Source organism: Sus scrofa, chromosome 1 (genome assembly GCF_000003025.6).
Source record: "Sus scrofa isolate TJ Tabasco breed Duroc chromosome 1, Sscrofa11.1, whole genome shotgun sequence".
In the NCBI taxonomy this organism is placed as follows: Eukaryota; Metazoa; Chordata; class Mammalia; order Artiodactyla; family Suidae; genus Sus; species Sus scrofa.
Genome location: NC_010443.5, coordinates 251259311 through 251279017, shown reverse-complemented (window position 1 = coordinate 251279017; position 19707 = coordinate 251259311). Strand labels below are relative to the sequence as shown.

The 19707-nt window shown below is 42.3% G+C and overlaps 1 protein-coding gene and 1 long non-coding RNA gene across 24 annotated transcripts in view; one reads left to right on the top strand and one right to left on the bottom strand.

Moving 5' to 3' along the window:
- Positions 1018 to 14838, top strand: TXN (thioredoxin). 2 transcript variants are annotated; one of them, XM_021083263.1, is made up of 5 exons: positions 1018 to 1248; positions 6275 to 6379; positions 6577 to 6636; positions 13951 to 14016; positions 14579 to 14838. In XM_021083263.1, exons 1-5 carry the CDS (start codon positions 1033 to 1035, stop codon positions 14639 to 14641), a joined length of 510 nt encoding a protein of 169 aa, XP_020938922.1. In that variant the 5' UTR covers positions 1018 to 1032; the 3' UTR covers positions 14642 to 14838.
- LOC110256047 overlaps positions 6122 to 19707 on the bottom strand; it is a 74664-nt gene continuing 61078 nt past the window's right edge. For 13 of the 22 annotated variants that reach the window (XR_002337237.1, XR_002337242.1, XR_002337238.1 and 10 more), the window contains 3 exons: positions 10095 to 10105; positions 8693 to 8833; positions 6122 to 6443 (listed from right to left, as the gene is read on the bottom strand). This is a non-coding gene — a long non-coding RNA (uncharacterized LOC110256047). Of the gene's footprint in view, positions 6444 to 8692; positions 8834 to 10094; positions 10106 to 12739; positions 12845 to 19707 lie in introns of all 22 variants that reach the window. The other 9 variants (XR_002337264.1, XR_002337228.1, XR_002337249.1 and 6 more) reach the window with 2 other exon arrangements.

Sequence of the window (19707 nt, the reverse complement as noted above, 5' to 3'; positions counted from 1 at the left end):
GAGGTCTGTACCTCTCCTTTCTACAGCTCAATTATTTATCATCTCCCATGTAAAGGTACCAGTAGGCCTAGAAGCTGGGATGTAAGTTGGGCTGAAAACACAGCAGTAGAAAAGCAGATCATAGACTGGGCTCCTGATAACCCATAATGCCTCTTCTCTGTCCTGCTAGTCCTTATTTTCTAAGGGAAGGTTGCTGCATTCAGGCCAACCCATCCTCCTTCTGCCTAGGACTGTCCTTAGAATGTATGCCTTGTCTATACCCTAACCCCTGGCCCTCAACTTTCTAGAAACTTCGTACAATAGGTCCAAAAGAGCAGAGGGAAGGATGCCTAAGACTGAGAGGGGGAAGCCAGGGAGCAGTTTCACCATGGCCGCCAATCACACCTAAATGTAGCTGCAGCCAGAGTGCCCCCACCTGAAAAGTCAGGCTCCACCCTCCTTTTCCCAACATAATCCCACTCCTTTCCAGCCTTCTGGCTGTCATTCCCCTCTCCAGCTCAACAGCTTGCCCACTTCCGGCTGCTGCCCTCCTGGCTTCACCATGCCTGCTTACATACCTTCCACAATCCTCAGTCCTGCCAAAGCCAATCTGTATCAGCACAAATAGCCCATTTTTCTGTTCCAGGCTCTACAGCTGGTAGTAAAAACACACAAGTGTGTGTACCGGTGCCACAATAAAGTCTCCAAGCATGATCCCCACCCCCAACCCCACGACACCAAGCAAGACTAATTAGTACTCACAACAGCTTTAATTATAACTTTTTTTGAGTTTTTACCAGGTGCCAAACACTCCCCCTAACCACTCTACCAGCACTTTATTTAATCCTCAAAACACTACCGCCAGGAGTTAGGAACCATTGTGATTCTCATTTGACAGAAAGGAAAACTGAGGCACCGGAAGGTGGCCTGCTCAGGGTCACAACTGCGTCCCTCTGACCGCACTTACAACCCGCAGGAGCCCAACCAGTCCCCGCCAGTCACTACAGCACTAAACTGCTGTGTCACGCCGAAGCAGCAGGTTCACCAGTGAAAATGAAAGGACTGAAAGGAGGGAAGGAGGGACGACAACCATCGCGGAAAAGTAGGGAAAACGAGGCGGGGGCGCACACGCAGAGAGACTTCCTGGTTATCGTTACTCAGCACTTGTGGGGTTCTCGGAACTGGGGGTGTGACGGTCTGGCGACCCTTTTGAGGAATCCTGAACTGGCCTGGGAGCGTCGGATGATGACCACGCTGGCCCCTACGCAGGTAACCCTGTGATTCTGGAGGTAGCCGTCCGCCTCCTCTCACTGTAGGGTCCCTTGAGGTCGCTCCACGGCCCCCGCGGATCTCCACTTCCAACGCAGGTACAGGTGGGCGGTGCTGAGGGGCGCGGAGGACTCCCTGGAACTCCGCCCAACGCCCGCGCCCCTCCCCGGCTCCGCCCCCGACCGCAGTCCCGCCCCCTCTCCGAGGGCTCCGGGAGGCGGAGCCTACCCCGGCGCCTTGGCGGGAGCAGGATGCCCAAGCGAGCGCGCCCCCGCCACACGCACGCCGCGCGCGCCCGCCCGCCCCGCCCCCACTCCCCCGTTGCTATAAAGGGAAAGCGGGCTGCGCGCTCTCTCTGCTCCGTCCACCGCTTTGGATCCGCTTCCATCTCTTTTACCGTAAGGTCGTTCGTCAGACCCCAGCAGCCAAAATGGTGAAGCAGATTGAGAGCAAGGTATGAGCTCCCGGGGCAGGCCAAGGCGTGACGCCAAGCCCCCGCAGCTGGGGGAGGTGGTGGGCTGGTGGTGGGCAGGCCGGCCCTCCGCATCCCTGGGGGTAGGGGACGCTGCTTCTCGGCCTGGAGCTGCTGGAAGCCCGGGCCTGGGCGCCCCTGAGGCGGTGGAGCACGCCCCAGAGGAAGGGAGGAGTGGGGCAGGGAGCCCTGGAGGGCGGAGCCCGCGTGACCAGTGCGCCCCGGGGCTACAGGCGCGTGGGGAGCGCCCAGGAATCCCCCCACTGCGCCTCCGCCACCTCCCTGCCAGGACATTCTAGTTGGGTGAAGAGGGGAGGGAGTCTGCCCTTGGCCCCCATTTTTACCCGGACACGGGCCGGTTAGGAGATGGAGGGCTCCTTGGAGAAAGCCCGGGCTTGCCCGCCGCCACTCCCTCCCGGGAGAGCGGTGTGATCCACCCGCGCTGGGTGGCGTGCCCTCCCTGGGGAGTGGATCTAGGCCGGAGACCCTCGGCCTTCCCCATCACTGCCTGACTGCAGAGATGATGCGTTCTGCATCCGTGCAGAGGGTGCCGCTCCCAGCAGGAGGCCCCTCCCCACCCCCTTCGCGTGTTACGAGTCAGGCCCTAGGGGCCCAGGTAGCCGCTAGGAAGTGAAGTCCAGGTCGCTCCCTCAGGACTCCTCCTCCTGCGGTTCCGGGCGTGTTTCCGGCAGCGCAGGCTTTGGAATGACTCAGTCCCCAAGGCCGGGCCCAGGGGCCTCCACTGCCCTACCCATCTGTGATTCACCCACGATCGGTGGGTTTCGCTGGAGCCAGGAGTCCCCTGGGAGCGGCCGCGCCCGGCTCTGTGCTCCTGGCATGGTTCTGTCCTTTTAGGACTGCCCAAGACAAAAAGTGTTCCATTTCGAGAGTTACTGCAAACTTAATGCCCTCCTGCTGGGAAAACTCAGCCTAACACCGGGTCTGGTGTACTGTAGCCCCTCAAGAAATGGATGTTAAATGCAGAGTCAGAGAAGTGAGTGTGAGAAAATTGGTGTTGCGCCAACTGTGGCACAAGACCGTTTCCCCTGGATACCCCCTATCTGGGTAAAGCAGAGGAAAGGCCCCGCCTGGAGTGCTTCGACCTGTTAGATGCTGGAGTTGACTTGGAAGTTTCTCTGTTAATAATTCCTTATCTTTTTGTGCCTTTTACAACCAGAAAACGTGAAAATATTGTAGAAATGTGGGAAGCGAGAGATCTATTTCCTAGAAGCAGCCACAAAATAATTGCAATTATTTTTATTTCTGAGATGTGTATTTGTGGTCTAATTTAGCCTGAACACTTTCCATGTAATTAGAAGCTTTTTGTAATCATTTCAGTAACTGAACACATTGTTGGGCATTTAGGCAGTTTTCCATGTTTCTGTGAATGTTTTTGTTTATAACTCTGGGTAATGGAATTCAGGCTGTTTCCTCAGTTTAGGGTCTTGAGTGCAGTGGTTGGGTCAAGTGATGTGAACCTTTTAAGGTTTATTCACACCCTTCTCATTGGTTGAAAAGGGAGATAATTGAGGTATTTGGGGGGGTTGTTTTTGTTTTTTAAACCACATACTTTTATTCAGTATCTACTGAGTAACAAGTAACAATCTATGGGTGTGTTGGAAGTAGTCTTTTGCAGAGTCTGGCCACCTCATCATTAGAACCTGAGAACCCACTAAAGGAATGAGATCTTTGGTCTGTATTAGTTGTCTCAGAATCCATACACTACACCCAGAAAATTGATAGGTTCCTGGCACACACTTTCACTATTTGAGTTGTCATAGTTATGGCCCCCTCCTCCTCTGATCAATGACAAGAGGTACAGGGTGACAGGAAATTCATTACTCAGAGAGCCAAAGGAATCAGTTGATTTTCAGACCCGCAATCCAGAATCAATCAAAAGTTAAGCTAATTTGAATGTTTCTTGTAAATGTTGAGTGCCTGTTAAAGTTGCATCCTGGTGGACAAAGTTGGTGCCATTGGCCATCCATCCAAGACAGCTCTTTTTGGGGTTTGGGTAATTTTGAGCCCCTGGGATTTGTTTCGGATACAGGTGGGATAATGGACTGTAAATGTGAGAAACAATCAACAGTTTTAAGAATGGCTGCTGCCATTTATGCAGCTCCTAACTTCTACACCCAGGCACTTTGCTAAATGCTTTACAAACCACTCTCATGCTTGTTGATTACCTTTGGAATAGGTGTGTTTGGGAAAAGAGATGCTAAACTCTGCTGTTATTTACGCCCCAGATTGGTTGTTTTATTTTCACGATATTTGTCAGTGATGGGCACCTTTATCAATCCGCACTGGTCATTTCTGGAAGCTAGTAATTGTGGTTTGCCACTTACTAGGATAACATTTCTTCAAATTGATAGCTGTTTTAGGCAAACTTAAGTATCTGGAGAATAGAATTTGTCATGGAGTCTTACATATACCTGGCTTGGTGGCTCATGTTCAGTGAAGCCAAAAGTTAACTGCTGAAAGATACTCTAGGTTGAAAGTAACCTTACCAACATTGACTGAAGGCCAACCATGTTGACAAAACCATGCATTCATCTGACCAGACATCATCATTCCTTATTTTCCTGTCTTACTTGTATCTTTCAGTAAAGAATGGCTGGTTTGACACCCCCCCCCAAAAAAAAATCACATTAAGGAAGGCTTTGAAGGAAATTCATCTGGCAAAAATTGATGGTTTGGAAAAATAATTTCTCTACTTCTTACACTCTGTGTGCCCCTCTACCACACCCACACACCTCACCACACCCAAAGGTGTGCTGTGTTTTATGCAGGTTAGTACCTGCATAACTAAAAAGGATACAAAAGTCATGACCTTCTATTCTAGGGAACACCATTTGTGAATTGTTTCCCCCAAAAAAGTAAGGTAGAGATTAGAAATCTAGAGAAGTAACTTCAGAGGAATTCACTTAAGGTTTTTGGGGGCTTTTGGTGTTTTGTTTTGTTTTTAACTGGACCAGATCTGATCTGACTCTCAGCTTTGAAAGGAGGTGGGAGGGGGAGCTAATAAAACCAATGTGACTGGCATTTTATTTTTCCCCTTGAAGAAAACCAAGAATTCAGAGATAGATGTTTGTGTTTTGATTTCTCTTTATGACCTTAGTTTTGGTCAGCACCAGCTGACTAATTGTAGTTAAAATTGAGTCCCTTGTTAACTAGAAGGTTAGGTTGCTAGGGTTACAGTATCAAGACCATTGGTAAATTATTCAGGGAGGTTGGTTCCACCTTCTGCTGGTGGAATTTTATTCAACATGCTTTGCTTACGAAAGTAACTAAAGAAAATTCCCTTCGTGAAGAACTGAAACTCTTTCATTTGGTCAACAGTGAAGGCAGGAATCAACATAGATGAAGAGTAGGATCTCAATTCCAGAAACTCCATTAAAAAGAGTACCAGGACCTGTGTTTGATGTCAAAAATGATTGAGTGTAAGGGGTTTGGAGATTGTTTTACTTGATTTTTTTTTCCTTTTTTCGAACTTTTGGGTGTTCTGCCATACACAGTATTAATCAGAACGTGTTCATTTTTAAAATGTTGCAAAATTCGGTGCCTTTGTGACTTATTCAGTTGAAATGGCCTGGTGGTTAGGATTTGGCCTTCTCAACTCAAGTGTGACCCCTTCTATCAAAGAGCATTTACTCAGTGTCTAATATCTACCCTATACCTAGATTGGATGTGGAAACTTTTTATTTAACTTGTTTTAGAGGCTAATATATTTCTGTTTAGAAGTGTTAGGTCTCATTTGTATTATATTGTATGGCTGTGTTATGTACCATATACTCTCTACCCATCACAGTCAGTCTAGTGTCCCCCTGAGACTCTTTAATTGTATGCTTTAGTTCTTGTTTTAATACACATTTTATTGGAGTATAGTTGACTTAACAATGTTGTTTGTTTCAGGTGTACAGCAAAGTGAATCAGTTCTACATATACATATCTCTCCATCCTCTTTCAGATTCTTTTCCCATGTAGGCTACCTCAGAGTATTGAATAAATTTCCCTGTGCTATACAGAGGTCCTTGTTACTTGTCGATTTTGTGTATAGTAGTGTGTGTGTGCCAGTCCCAACCTCTTAATGTTTCCCTCCCCACACCGCTTCCCCTTTGCCAACCATAAGTTTGGTTTCAAAATCTTTAAGTCTGTCTGTTTTGTGAATAAGTTCTTTGGTATCACTTTTATTAGATGCCACATATCAGTGCGTTCAGACAGTATTTGTCTTTCTCTGACATACTTGATGGGGAGACATTTTTAATGCAAATGTCTTTCCTTTTGTTTGCCAGTTTAGATGTGGATTAACCAATTATTTTATATTTATGAAGACATGAATAGTGATACACTGTATACCTTGTACTTGTTTCATTTTACCAAGTAACATCACACCTTTTTAGGATTTTTTCGAAACAGTTTATTTTCTTTGTTATCACTTTTTAATTAAAAAATAAGCTCTGAAAGCAGGACCTCCAAATTGTGTGTTGTGTCACATTTTATCAAGGCTTTTGGAAATAAATTTAACACATGCTTTTTTCTCCTTTCCCTTCTTAGTACGCTTTTCAGGAAGCCTTGAACAGTGCAGGAGAGAAACTCGTAGTGGTCGATTTCTCAGCCACGTGGTGTGGGCCTTGCAAAATGATCAAGCCTTTCTTCCATGTAAGTATTAACCACCTTCTGCTCTTGTGAAGCTATTTGTGTGGTTGGGTTGGTGGTCACAAAGCTAGGAAAAAGAAGGACAGTTAAAGAAGTATTGATTTGCTGTCGGTGGGTCTTTGGTTTAAAAGTCATAGCATAACAATTTAGGTTTGACACATGCAGCCCATTGAATTTAAATTTTATTTTAAATTTTCCAGTCTCTCTCTGAAAAGTATTCCAATGTCGTGTTCCTTGAAGTAGATGTGGATGACTGTCAGGTACGTGGTTGGACATGTGAAAAAATGCTGAGCTTTTTTTGCATTGTTTTTTTTCTCTGAATTACACATTGCTTGTTCTCATAAGAAAAATACTAGAGCTACAACCCTAGCTAGTTTATTTCAGAACTATGCCAGTTATGAGCTTAATCCTGTATGTCAGGAGCTACGTACATCCCATCCTTAAATGCAATGGTTGAGGCTTCTGTTACCTGTCTTTTATGTGGGCTTTTAGAAAGAGAGGTGACTAGCCTTCTACCTATCATTCTGAGATGCTCAACAAGAGAGCAAGCACCAAGGTGCCTGATAGAGTGCTGAGAGAAGAATTTGGGGGAATTTTCTAAGGTTAATTTAACAAATGCTTGTTTAGCACTTTGTGCCAGACACAGTGTTCTATGTGCCTTACAAGTATGGATTTATTTAATGCTTGGTTCTGTCATCATGCCTGTTTTTCAGGTGAGAAAATACAGAGAAGTTGGGCATGGAGTTACAGTTAGCAAGTAGCCAGGATTTAAATATGTGCAGGCAGGTTCACTTAGCCCCAGCAGGGCGGGAGGGGTTAGGGTATGAAATGGCAACAAAGGTGTTAGACCTGAGTTCCAGTCCTGGCCCTGTGACTTCTATTTTAGGCTCATTCTCCTCTCCCTTAAGCCCTGGGGTCCTTCTGTCTAGGACCTGCTCTTAATACCTGCCCCACCAACCTTGTAAGGTTGCTTATTCACTGAGCAAAGGTCTGTAAAACCAGGTGTGTGGTTTCTAAGCCTGTGATCACCTCCCAATACCAAATTGCTTATTCCCAGCACATTTTTCATCCTTATTGTCTGCTGGTTGACCTCCTAGTCATAAGCATCACATCTTCTCCAGGAATTCTCCTCCTGCTACCTCCTCATAGGCCGAGGTTAATTTCCTTCCTCCATGTCCCCTGGTGTCCTCTGCCCCTCTTTCTCGTGGATTGATGGTTGTGGAATGGGACGATGGTGGCTCTAGACTGCCTTCATTTCCCAGCTCCATCCCTTACTAGCTGTGTGGCCTTGGGAAGGGTAGCCTCTCAGTGAGTGCCTCGGTATGATTCTCCGTAAAGTGACAGTGTTAATCCAGCATCCTAAGGCAGTTGTCAGGGTCACATGAGCTAAGACCTGTGAAGTGCTCAGAGCAGAGCCTGGCGTTTGTTAAGTACACAGTGAGCTTAGCTGCTATGCTAATGATGTCTGTGGCTGTCCTTTAGTTTGTCAGTTTCTTGGGAATCAGGGACCCTGTCTCAATCACCTTTGTTTCTCCTTCACCTAGCACACCTGCCTGGCCTGTAGTAGATGTAGAATGAATAAATCTTTGTGATTGTCAAGGAGTTATTCTTGTGTCCCAGGGTTTTATTTTAAGAGTAGATAGCATGTGTTTCAAACTCTTACTCCTCCTTTTAACCTAACCTAGAGTCTTATTTTTTTCTATCTAGTCACCTTAGCCAGGTGGAGATGGCACCTGGAAGGAATTAGAGAAGCTGGTGCCAACCCTCTGAGATAAAAAATAATGTATCCACTTGCTATCTGGAAGTACTAACCTATGCTAGATGGTGCACAAAGCCCTCTGCCTGCACTGTGTCATTTCACTCAGGTGGTAACCAGGAGAACCAGTTGTGTAAGGACCCCACTGAACAGATAATGGAACTGCAGCACAGGAGGAACAAAGGTGGATTGAGCCATAGTCTCTGGATTTGGCTCCTGTACCATGCTGGGCCCAGGATGGATGCTCTCTGCCTCTATCCAAAACCTTTGGGAAATAGATTCACAGGACAGGCCAAGACATCTAAGTGACAGCTTCTCCTTTAGGTCTGGTTGGCATCCTCTTGGTCACCCTGAAAGTGTCTAGATGTCTGTAGACTGTGAAGTGACCCTCTCACAAGTTGGGGGCCTTTCTCTTTGAGCATAGCCTTTTTCTTCTTTGAATACTTTTAATGACGTGTTACACAACCTAAATAGCCCTTTGCAGCATAAAAAATGGGACTAAATCTGGAACCTTTTGGTCACCCTGTACACATAGCAGCAAGCTCCCAGCTCCTACTCACCTGGACATTCAGCAGACTTATCAGAGCAGGTCATTGAAACAAAAGCATTTCATCCTCAATGAGCTGTTTTTTGGATGACTTGAGAGGATCTTCTGGTTGCTTTGGAACTCTGTAGATTAAGACCATCCCCTCATTTTGGCACTGTAAGAATACAGGCGAGGGATTTAAAAAAAAAAAAAAAAAAGTACATCAATCTCATTATTTTGAATATTAGGTCATGTCATTAAAATAAATTCAGTCCTAAAAACATCCCTTTTATTTAAAGTTTTTACGTAGATAATTCTTGTCTATGAACTCCAGACCCAGGGTAAAACACTCAGGCCAGAAGAAACTATCTTTTAAATGTGATAGATTTCAATGGACATTTAGGAGGTGTGGACATGAGTGTGGTACACACACAAAACAGTTCTGTATTCATAAAGACTTGTGGATCCTACTCTTGAAAATGATAGACTGAGCTTGTTGCCTTAACACCAGGCTCTACTCCCAACTCTAAAGGGTATGATATTGGAGGTTAAAAGTTAACTTAGACCCCCTTAGTTTTGCAACCTTTTAGAATGCCATGTGTTTCCATTTTGATTAGAACAGCCAGGAGTTCCCATCGTGGCACAGTGGCTAACGAATCCGATAGGAACCATGAGGTTGCGGGTTCGATCCCTGCCCTTGCTCAGTGGGTTAACGATCCGGCGTTGCCATGAGCTGTGGTGTAGGTCACAGACGCGGCTCGGATCCCGCGTTGCTGTGGCTCTGGCGTAGGCCGGTGGCTACAGCTCAGATTGGACCCCCCCTAGCCTGGGAACCTCCATATGCCACGGGAGTGGCCCAAGAAATGGCAAAAAGACCAAAAAAAAAAAGAAAAAAGAACAGGCAGTAAGGTTTTGAAGTTATTTTGGCTATAGAGAGTGCTCAGTTAGAATCCACTGAAAGGAAATGTAATAAGGTAAAACTTAGCCTGTTAGACTTTCTAATAAAAAGCTAATAAAAATGGGAGATTGGGCAAAACCATAAGGATGGAGAACAGGTCAGTAGCTCCCAGGGACTGGGGTGGGGGAGGGTTTGACCACAAAGGAGGAAGTTTGGGGGAGGAAGGAGTTCTGTATCATGATCATGGCTGTGCTTATATGACTATGCACTTGTCAGAACTCACAGAAATTGTATACCCCACCCCCCAAAAGTGAGTTTTACTATGTAATTCTTAAAATTCCAGATTGTTTAAAAGAGGCAGGAAGTAGAGCTGTCGTTAGGGAGTGGCTAGCTTTCTGTTTTTAAAATGAAGGAAGTGATAAACTTAGGATCAAGTATGTGTCTTAATGACACAACACTGTAAATCAATTCTACTAAAAAAAAAAAATGTCTTAAAGCCTCAAAGATAATGGACTTAGAAATTTTTAATTGTGCATACCTTTCAGATCACTGCAGGAACAGGCAAATTGGCCCATAGAACAAGTAATAGAAAACAAGAAAAAAAGGTAAAACATTAACTTAAGGCAATAGAGACCAAGTATTAGTTATAGAACTACTAAATCTGGAGTTCCTATCGTGGCTCAGCAGAAACGAATCTGACTAGTATCTACGAGAACGCAGGTTCAATCCCTTGCCGTGCTCAGGGGGTCAAGGATCCTGCCTTGCTGTGGCATAGGCCAGTGGCTACAGCTCTGATTCGACCCCTAGCCTAGGAACTTCCATATGCCGAGGGTGTGTCCCTAAAAAGACCAAAAAAAAACTACTAAACTTTTACTGGGGTCCATAAAAGATGTTATCAGATGAATATACTGTGTTCCTGAATGTTGACTCATATACTATCAATACTCGCATTTGTCTTAAGTTTACCTCGATCTAATCCAGCATTTTTGGGAAATCTATCATGACATTCTGAAATAATGTGGTCAAGAAAATCCTGGAAAGTTATTTTTAAAAAACTAATTGGAGGAGTTCCCCTTGTGGCGCAGTGGTTAACAAATCCAACTAAGAACCGTGAGGTTGCCCGTTCGATCCCTGGCCTCGTTCAGTGGGTTAAGGATCTGGCGTTGCCAGGAGCTGTGGTGCAGGTCGCAGTCTCAGCTCCGATCCTGTGTTGCTGTGGCGTAGGCCAGCAGCTACAGCTCCAATTAGAGCCCTAGCCTGGGAACCTCCATGTGCCGCAGGTGCAGCCCTAGAAAAAGACAAAAAAAGAAAAAGAAAAAAAAAAAAAAAACTGGTTGGAAAAGGGAGTCTTTAGGGGATGGAAAAGGACAAGCCCTATAGAGTAGATTAACAGCACCAGTTAAACAAACAATCAGGCATGTAGATTATGGACAGGACTAGAAAGTCCAAAAAAGTAGACTCAAATCTATTTAACCATGTATTTAGTGGTTAACCATTCAGGGTTAAGATGTTGCATCTCTACTTCGTTCTTTATCCCCAAGTATAACCTAGGAGAAAGCCAAACATAATTCTAGAAAATACTGAACATGTAAAATACATTTTGTGCAGCACATTAACTACCCTGTTTCTTATATTCTTAAGAATTTGATTAACTGCTTTTCTTAGTGACCACTCAGGAAATGGGCCTGAACAGTTCACTTGCAGAACTGGAGTCCATTTCTAAATCCATGTAAGCCCATGCTTCCAGTGAATATGGAAGGGCTCGTGGATCTGATTACATGAAAAGTTTTACACTCTGTGTCCAAAATCATGATACACTGATAAATTGACACATTCAAAGGACAAAGTATCGTTATGTGTATCTAGAGCCTTTAAAATGAGTATTTTCTTTTCTCTTAGCAGTGCTTTCGGGGATGGGGATTGAACCAGAGTGTGGAGATGCTTATATATGAAGTTGAAAGTGTTTACATTAGGCAAAAATCAGAGTCTTTTATATATTGGCCAGCAAAGGAGTTAAATGATATATCCATATAGCTTTCAGACTATAAAAAAAGATTGCATACATTTTCATGGGGGAAAAGTCCATCACATGTACACTATAAAACCCATGCTATATACACTGTATGGATTTAGGTGCATAAATAATACATGTTTATAGAAGCAGGTAGAGAGAATGGCTTCCATCTTCCAATTTTTCTGCCTTGAATGTAGATTATACTTACCTGAATAATTAAAAATGACAATGATCTTAAATTCAGCACTTGCATTTTTAGGGTTTTGTTTTTTTGTTTTTTTGCCTTGGGACAAGCCTAAATTTATTCACAAGGATGTGCATAAGCTGCAGACAACCTAAAGCCCCAGTTTTATGATAAGAATCCTGTGTCACCTTTAAAGATCACTTTCACACCCAGAAAGAGGAATTCGTAATGCTTTAACTAAAAATTTACCATATAAAGACTTAGCTGCAATTCTAAGACATAAAACATAGGACCATGATTTTAAAAACACTTTGAGAATCTTTCTCATTGATTGCATTGATGCCACCTCTGAGCATTTATCTTTTTTAGTGACTAATTTTAAGTTAAGCAGTAGTAGCAATGCAAGAATGCTGAGCTCTGGATAGATGGATACATAAGGTATCTGGCATTTCACATCAGTGATTGGACTTTCTCATTTCCATTGACTGGGACCCTCTTTCTGCTCCTAAAACTTTGCTTTTTTCCTCTGGAAGTTGTGATCGGTGTGTAGGTTCTGTTGCAGGTCAGTTGAGCGCCCTGTACGCAGCTGTAACTAGAAGTAGGGTAGAGGGTGGCACACCCTTTACCGACCGCTGCCCTTCCTCTCCTCTGTGGGTATAAAAACAAAACCAACACCCTCCTCCACTGAGGCTTCCGCCGACTGCTTGCATGAGAGATAGTATCCAGCTGGCAGCTTACAAGTGCCAGGAAGAAAGAGAAGGGACTGCAATAAACAGCTGCTCCCCCAGAGCTGGGAGGGGTCAGCTCAGTGTTCCCAAATCCTCAAGTCCAAGAGGTATCTGCAGCCAGGCAAGTAATTCAAAGATTTTTTTTTTTTTAAGCACTTACATAAGCCAATTGACCTATCTGGGCCCAACTGAGTTCCCTGGACGACCAGTTTTGACCTTTTAGCTAAACTAGCCCCTCTACCCTTCCAACTTGTCACCTTCTGATTTCCGGATTCCTCATCCACTGTTTGCCCAGAACCTTGACATGTGCAGCTTATCTTCCTGTCAGCTCACCACCCTGTTGTCCATCCTGGATGCTCACACTGCAAGGGAATTACTGGAGTTGTACATTTGGTGCAATTAAGATGATAGATGGTCTTAGCACAAGTTTTGGGCAATTTCCTTATAACTCTTGCGTTCAGTGAGTGTCAGTGCTTGGAGCCTAGGAGGGAATCATTACGTACTAGCCTTTTTTTATTCCAGCCATTTACTACCCTTGTGCTTTTCCTTGTCCAGCTTTTAAATTAGAAGTAAAGGTTATCTGGTAAGAACTCCTAAACACTAGGGCCTCCCGCCCTTCCTGCCCAAACGTATGCATGCCAATTGACAAAGCCGTGCTTTTCTTCCAGTCTCAGAAGAGGTGAAGCTAGGCTGGTGCGCTCCCATTAATTGGTGACTCAATCCAAAGCCTGGTGCATTTTTTCCTTTCTGTGCTCCTCACTCCTAAATCCCAAACCAGATGTCGCCACAGTGTGTGTAGCTGAGCTTTCTTTCCTGTGAAAGTTTCCGTGACCTGGTTCTTGGAGTTCTGCCTCCTTGGTTGTTGTCCTTCACAGCTTTTGCTGCTTAGGGCTGTGTGGTTCTTCATTTCTCTCCCAACCCTCTTTGAGTGCCAAACTGACATAGTCAGTCCCCTAATGGACCTCTTCACCTGATACTCTTGTCCAAGCCAAAAACATTTTTCATGGCATTTATTTCCCCCAAAATTAGATATTTGAGAGTGAGGTGCTGCTAAAAAAATAAATAAATAAAAGCAGAAAACTGAGTGTGGAGCTGTCCCTTTAGATTACCATGGCTTTACTTTTGAACAGTTCCTTTGTAAATGAGTAACTTTAGCCTTTATGATCATCTGTGTACCCCACTCCAATAAAACTGGGAATAATTGGATTAAATAACTTGGGTCATTGTACAGTATCTGATGCTAGTATCTCTCAGATGAGAGTATGTATTAGTGAGAATTTTAATTGAGAATGTCACCAGTTTGGCTTTTGCGCTGCCATATTATCATATCAATTTTAATATACTTTTTAAAAAAGGCCTAATGCTGAGTTGTGGGTGCCTAACAAGAAAAAACAATCAGATTTTAGATCAGAACTCAGTGTTAACTCTTGTTCTTAATCCTCTTTTTGTACATTTCTCTTCCCCCCAGGATGTTGCTTCAGAGTGTGAAGTCAAATGCATGCCAACCTTCCAGTTTTTTAAAAAGGGACAGAAGGTAGGTACATCTGCCCTTGAAGGAGAGTGTGGTGTATAAAGGAAGAAACGGAAGCGACTTACCCTTTACATGGGAAAGCACGTACCCACTTCCTCTTTTTAAGAATATTTACATACGGCCTTCATTAAGTGACATCTCCCTGATAACTGATCATTAATAACTGATCTCTGTTAAAGCTAGTCACTAAATACCTGTGATTGTGCTTTGTATCAAAGTGTATTTATCTTTAAGAGATATTTGTGGAGTTCCCGTCATGGCTCAGTGGAAACAAATCTTACTAGCATCTGTGAGGATGCAGGTTTGATCCCTGGCCTCGCTCAGTGGGTTAAATGATCCACTGTTGCCATGAGCTGTGGTGTAGGTCACAGACACAGCTCACATCCCAGACCCCTAGCCTGGGAACCTCCACATGCTACAGATATGGCCCTAAAAATACCAAAAAAAAAAGTGTTTGTGTAAAAAATCTTATGTTTGCTTTTGACTTTTTGAGGCTATTTTTCCCCTTGATAAACAGAATAGGGGTGCAATGCTGTATCTAATGGCAATTCAATATTCTCAACAGGTGGGTGAATTTTCTGGAGCTAACAAGGAAAAACTTGAAGCCACCATTAATGAATTAATCTAATCATGTTTTCTGAAGACATGACCAGCCATTGGCTGTTTAAAACTTGTAATTTTTTATTTACAAAAAGGAAAGATCAAGTATGAAGACTATATACCCAATCACCATCTGATAAGTGATAATAAAATAGTAACTCTACCCTTTTTAAAACCTCCTGGTATCTTTGAATAGTTTTAAATAAATGAAAACTGATCATTTGATATTTTTAGTGTCCTAATTATTTTCATATATTTTTGGTCACTTTTTAGTAACCTTGTAGGACACTGATTCCTTTACAATTTGTAGTATATTTCTAGAAAAATCTTGTTGGGGCAGTACACAGGTGATAGAGCAGTATGTTAAAATTCTGTTATTTTTTGGACCCATATGAACAGAGAAAATGGTTGCCTTTGTTCTAGCAAGCAAATCTGTGCTCTCTGAATGGTCCTATGACCAAAAGTAATACCCACCCATGAAGAATTGTTTTAGTTTGAGACTCCTGTCCCAAAAGTATAGTGAGCTGCCAGTTTTGCTAATGGTAACAGAGTCCTGTTATTGCAATTAGGAATTCTCCATAGGTGGTTCACAGGGGACTTCCAACAAATATTACCATGGGAACTCTGATTCTCAGAGTGTCTATTTCACATTCTTCCTTGTGTTCTAGACACAGCAAAGAGCTGGAAGAATGTTTGAAGAAAGCTTTTAAACTTGTATAATATCATAGAATTTAATCATATGCCCATCAATATCCTTATTTAATCTTGACAATCCTATGAAGTGAGTACCATAATCCCAGTGAGCAAATAGGCAGGGAGGTTAGGAACTTCTTGTCACACTTGTCAGTGGAGGATCTGAGATTTGAACCAAGGGGTCTAGAGCCCAAGTACATATTCTGAACCACTACACTGCCTCTCAGTGGAACAATCCAAATAACTAGTAAAATGATGGGCCCTTACCTGGTTTTCTTTCCACATCTAAAATCAGGATGCTGATAAATTCTCCAAATAATTGAATGTCTATTACATGGCAAGCACTGTGCTAGGCTAGGGAAACAACTGTGTACACCTTTCTCATAGAACCAACATTCTGGAGAGGCAGGCAAAAGAATGTTTAGATTGCAGTACATCCTTTGATGCCAGAAACAAACAAATAGGCACAGTAATCCAGAATTATAGGGAAACCTGCTTGGGAAGGAGTGATTCTGTGAGGTGACTAAGCTAAGATCTGATGATTAAGGGGGAAAAAAAAAAAAAAAGACCAGAAAACAGCCAGGGACTCTTTCCAGCAGAGAAAAGAACATGCAACAAGGTGAAGTCCTGAAAGAACTTGGTACATTATAGACATGAAATAGAGCCAGAGAGTGGCAGCACCCAGTCATCCAAAGCCTTCCTTGTTCTAAGTGCAAAGGGAAGCCATTGAAGGGTAAGCCAGAAGTAATGTGCTTGGATATTAAGAGCTTGTTTTGGCAGCTCTCTGGAAAACGGTTTGGAGAGGGAGGTGAGAAACTGGAAAACAAGTTAGGCTCTGACATTTACCGAGGCCAGAGATGATGACAACTGGAATTGGGGGATGGCAGAGAGGTGGTAGAAAGGGAATAAACTGAGTGTTGACTTTTTAACATCCAAGGAAAGACAATCCAAAGGTTTCTGGAAGTAGCTAGTAGAATTCCTCTTCTAGAGCAGGTACCAGGGTTTTGGTTTGAGCAGCTAGGTAGTTGGGGTGCCATGTAAATGGGGTAAGGATTAGAGGAAGTGGGTCAGGTTCTCTCCGGACATATAAAGACACATGTTGGTGGTGTACATTTAAGATGAATGATGTCATGCAGATGGGTTCTAGTGTAGAATGGAATAGGATGAAAGCCTACAATATAGACGGTTCTTAAGAACAGGGCTGTGTGAGATCACCCAGGAAGAGAATCCAGAGCAAAGAGGGCCCAAGACACCCTGATGAGTGCCCAACATCTAGAGACCAAGGAGAATGGGAACCAACAAAGGAGATGTAAAGGAAGCCAGAGAAGAATGAAAACCAAAAGAGGGTTTTATCCCAAAAGCGAAAAGGACGTTTCAAAAAGGAAGGTATGTCAATTATCAAATGCTGTTATGAGACCAAGATGACAGGAAAACAAAATGGAGGGTGTGACAGAATTCTTATGGAAGGATAGGGATAGAAGCAAGATTAGTGATAACTGAAGAGTTGACCCAAAATCACTTCATACCATCCTAAAGGAAGTATCAATTGTGAAGAAATATGTCCAAAGATGATTGGTACAGAATTACTTACAAAAGAACAAAATTTGATCTCTGTCAATAGAGAAATGATTAAATCCAACATGATAGATCCTTTCTAGGTAATACAGAATAAGGAGCTATTAATACTGAAATAAAATTTCAGTCACTGAGTGAAAAAAGTTACAGAATGTGAACAATTCAGAACAGTACAATTTCATTTGTATTAAACATAAGACATGTTAGGTATCTATAGGTAAATATGTGTGTACATTAGCATAAGAAGATCTTAAAAGAAACATTTTTAACTAGTCACAGCGACTTCTAGTGAGGAGGGTAGGTAGAGATTGATGGTTTTTAGTTTTATTCATATATGTTTGGATTTTTCATAACAAGGTGCTTATGCATTGCTTACCAGTTAAGAATGTTCAAGTAGATAGAATAGAAAGAAAGGGAAGCAGATTCTGTAGAACTCATGCAAAAATTTCTCTGAAGTAGAGCTGAGGAAGGGTTAATGGGCATTTTTTGTGTGAGACAGTGGGTTTTCCAGTATGCTAATGGAAATGATACATAAGTAGGGATGAACTTTATGGGGGAAAGGATACCTGAAAAAGGGAATCCCTTGTGTGGCCAAGAAGGAATGAGATTCAGAGCACACTGGGAGAGACTAGTCCCAGATAAAAGGAAAGTCATGAAGACCTAGATATATAAAGCAACCTTATTTGAGATAAATAAATACAGTGATGCAATAATAGTAGATACCAGACAAATAGAGAGCAGACAAAATACGGCAGCATTAGCCTCTAATGACATATTAGACCAGACAGACCTGACATATGTGTAACATTCCATCCAGCAACAGCATACACATTCCTAAAGGGCACATGGAATATTCTCCAGGATAGACAACATGCTAGGCCACAAAACAAACCTTGGTAAAAATTTAAGACTGAAATATTGAATTTCCCATTGTGGCTCAACAGTAACAAACCCAACTAGTATCCATGAGGATGCAGGTTCCATCCGTGGCCTTGCTCAGTGGATTAAGGATCCAGTGTTGCCTTGAGATCTGGTGCAGGTCATAGATGCAGCTTGGATCCTGCATTGCTATGGTAGTGGTATAGGCCACTGGATACAGCTCAAATTCAACCCCCTAGCCTAGGAACTTCTATATGCTGCAGGTGCAGCCCTAAAAAGACAAAAAACAAAAACAAAACCCTGAACTCCTATCAAGCATCTTTTGACCAAAATGATATGCAACTAATTACTAGAAGAAAACTGGAAAATTCACAAATATCTAGAGATTAAACAACATACATTGACCGCCAATGGAACAGACAAGAAAAAAATACCTTGCAACAAAGGAAAATGGAAATATAACATATAAAATCTTGTGGGATGATGGAAGTCCATAGTGAGAAATGCCCACTTCAAAGAACAAGAAAGGTTTCAAATAACCATATGCCTCAAATAAGGAATACAGTCCAGTGTTAGTAGGGAGAAGAAAATAAAAAGCAGAAATAAAGAGACCAAAAAGACAATAGCAGAAAAAAACCAAGAGCTGGTTCTTTGAAAAGATAAATTGACAAATCTTTATCTAAACACAAAAATCAGTGTAACAACTGATGCCACAGAAATACAAAGGATCACGAGACTGCTATGAATATTATATATAAATTGGACAACCTAGAAAAAATAGATAAATTCCTAGAAATAAAAAACTCTTCCAAGATTGAATCATGGAAATTAATACCAATCCTTCTCAAACTCTCAAAAAAAGTACAAGAGGAGAGAAAATTTTCAAACTAATTTTATGAGTCTAGCATTACCCTGACACTAAAACCAGATAAGGACACCACAAGAAAATTACAGGCCTATATCCCTGATGAACATAGATGCAAAGATCCTCAATGAAATATTGGCAAAACAAGTTCATTGTATCAAAGGACTATACCCCATGATCAAGTGGGATTTATTCCAACAATAGTTGAAGACTTTAACACCTGACTTTAAGACTTTAATATCAATAGACATATTTAAACAGAAAAATCAATAAGGCAACAAAGATCCTAAATGGCACAATAAAACAGATTTAATTGACATTTTCAGGACATTACTCCCCCCCCCAAGAAAACAGAATATACATTCTTTTCAAATGCACATGGGACATTCTTTAGGATTGACAACATACTGGCACACAAAACTAACCTCAACCAATTTAAGAGTACAGAAATTATTTCAATCATCTTCTCTAATCACAATGGAACTAGAAGTCAACCACGGTTGGGGGGGAGGGGAAATGTGAAAAAAACTGACTGCATGGAGACTAAACAACATGCTACTGAAAAACCAATGGGTCAATGAGGAAATGAAAAAGGAAATTAAAAAATACCTTGAGACAAATGACAATGAAAACCATTCAAAATCTATGGGATGCCACAATCATTCAAAATCAATGGGATTCCACAGTTCTTAGAGGGACATTCATAGTGATACAGGTCTTCCTCAAAAAAGAAGAAAAATCTCAAATCAACAAACTAACCTACCACCTAAAAGAATTGGAAAAAGAATAACAAACAAAACCTGAAATCAGCAGAAATCTATTTTTTTCTATTGTTTTTTAATCTGTAATCAATAAAACCAAGAGCTGGTTCTTTGAAAAGTTAAACAAAATTGACAGACCTCTGGCCAGAATCACCAAGAAGAGAGAAGCCAAATAAAATAAGAAATGAAAAAGGAGAAACCTCAATGGTTATTACAGAAATACAAAAAAAAAAAAAAACACATAAAACTATGAACAATTATACACCAACAAATTTGACACCTAGAAGAAATGGCAAACTTCTAGAAAAATAAAAATACAGC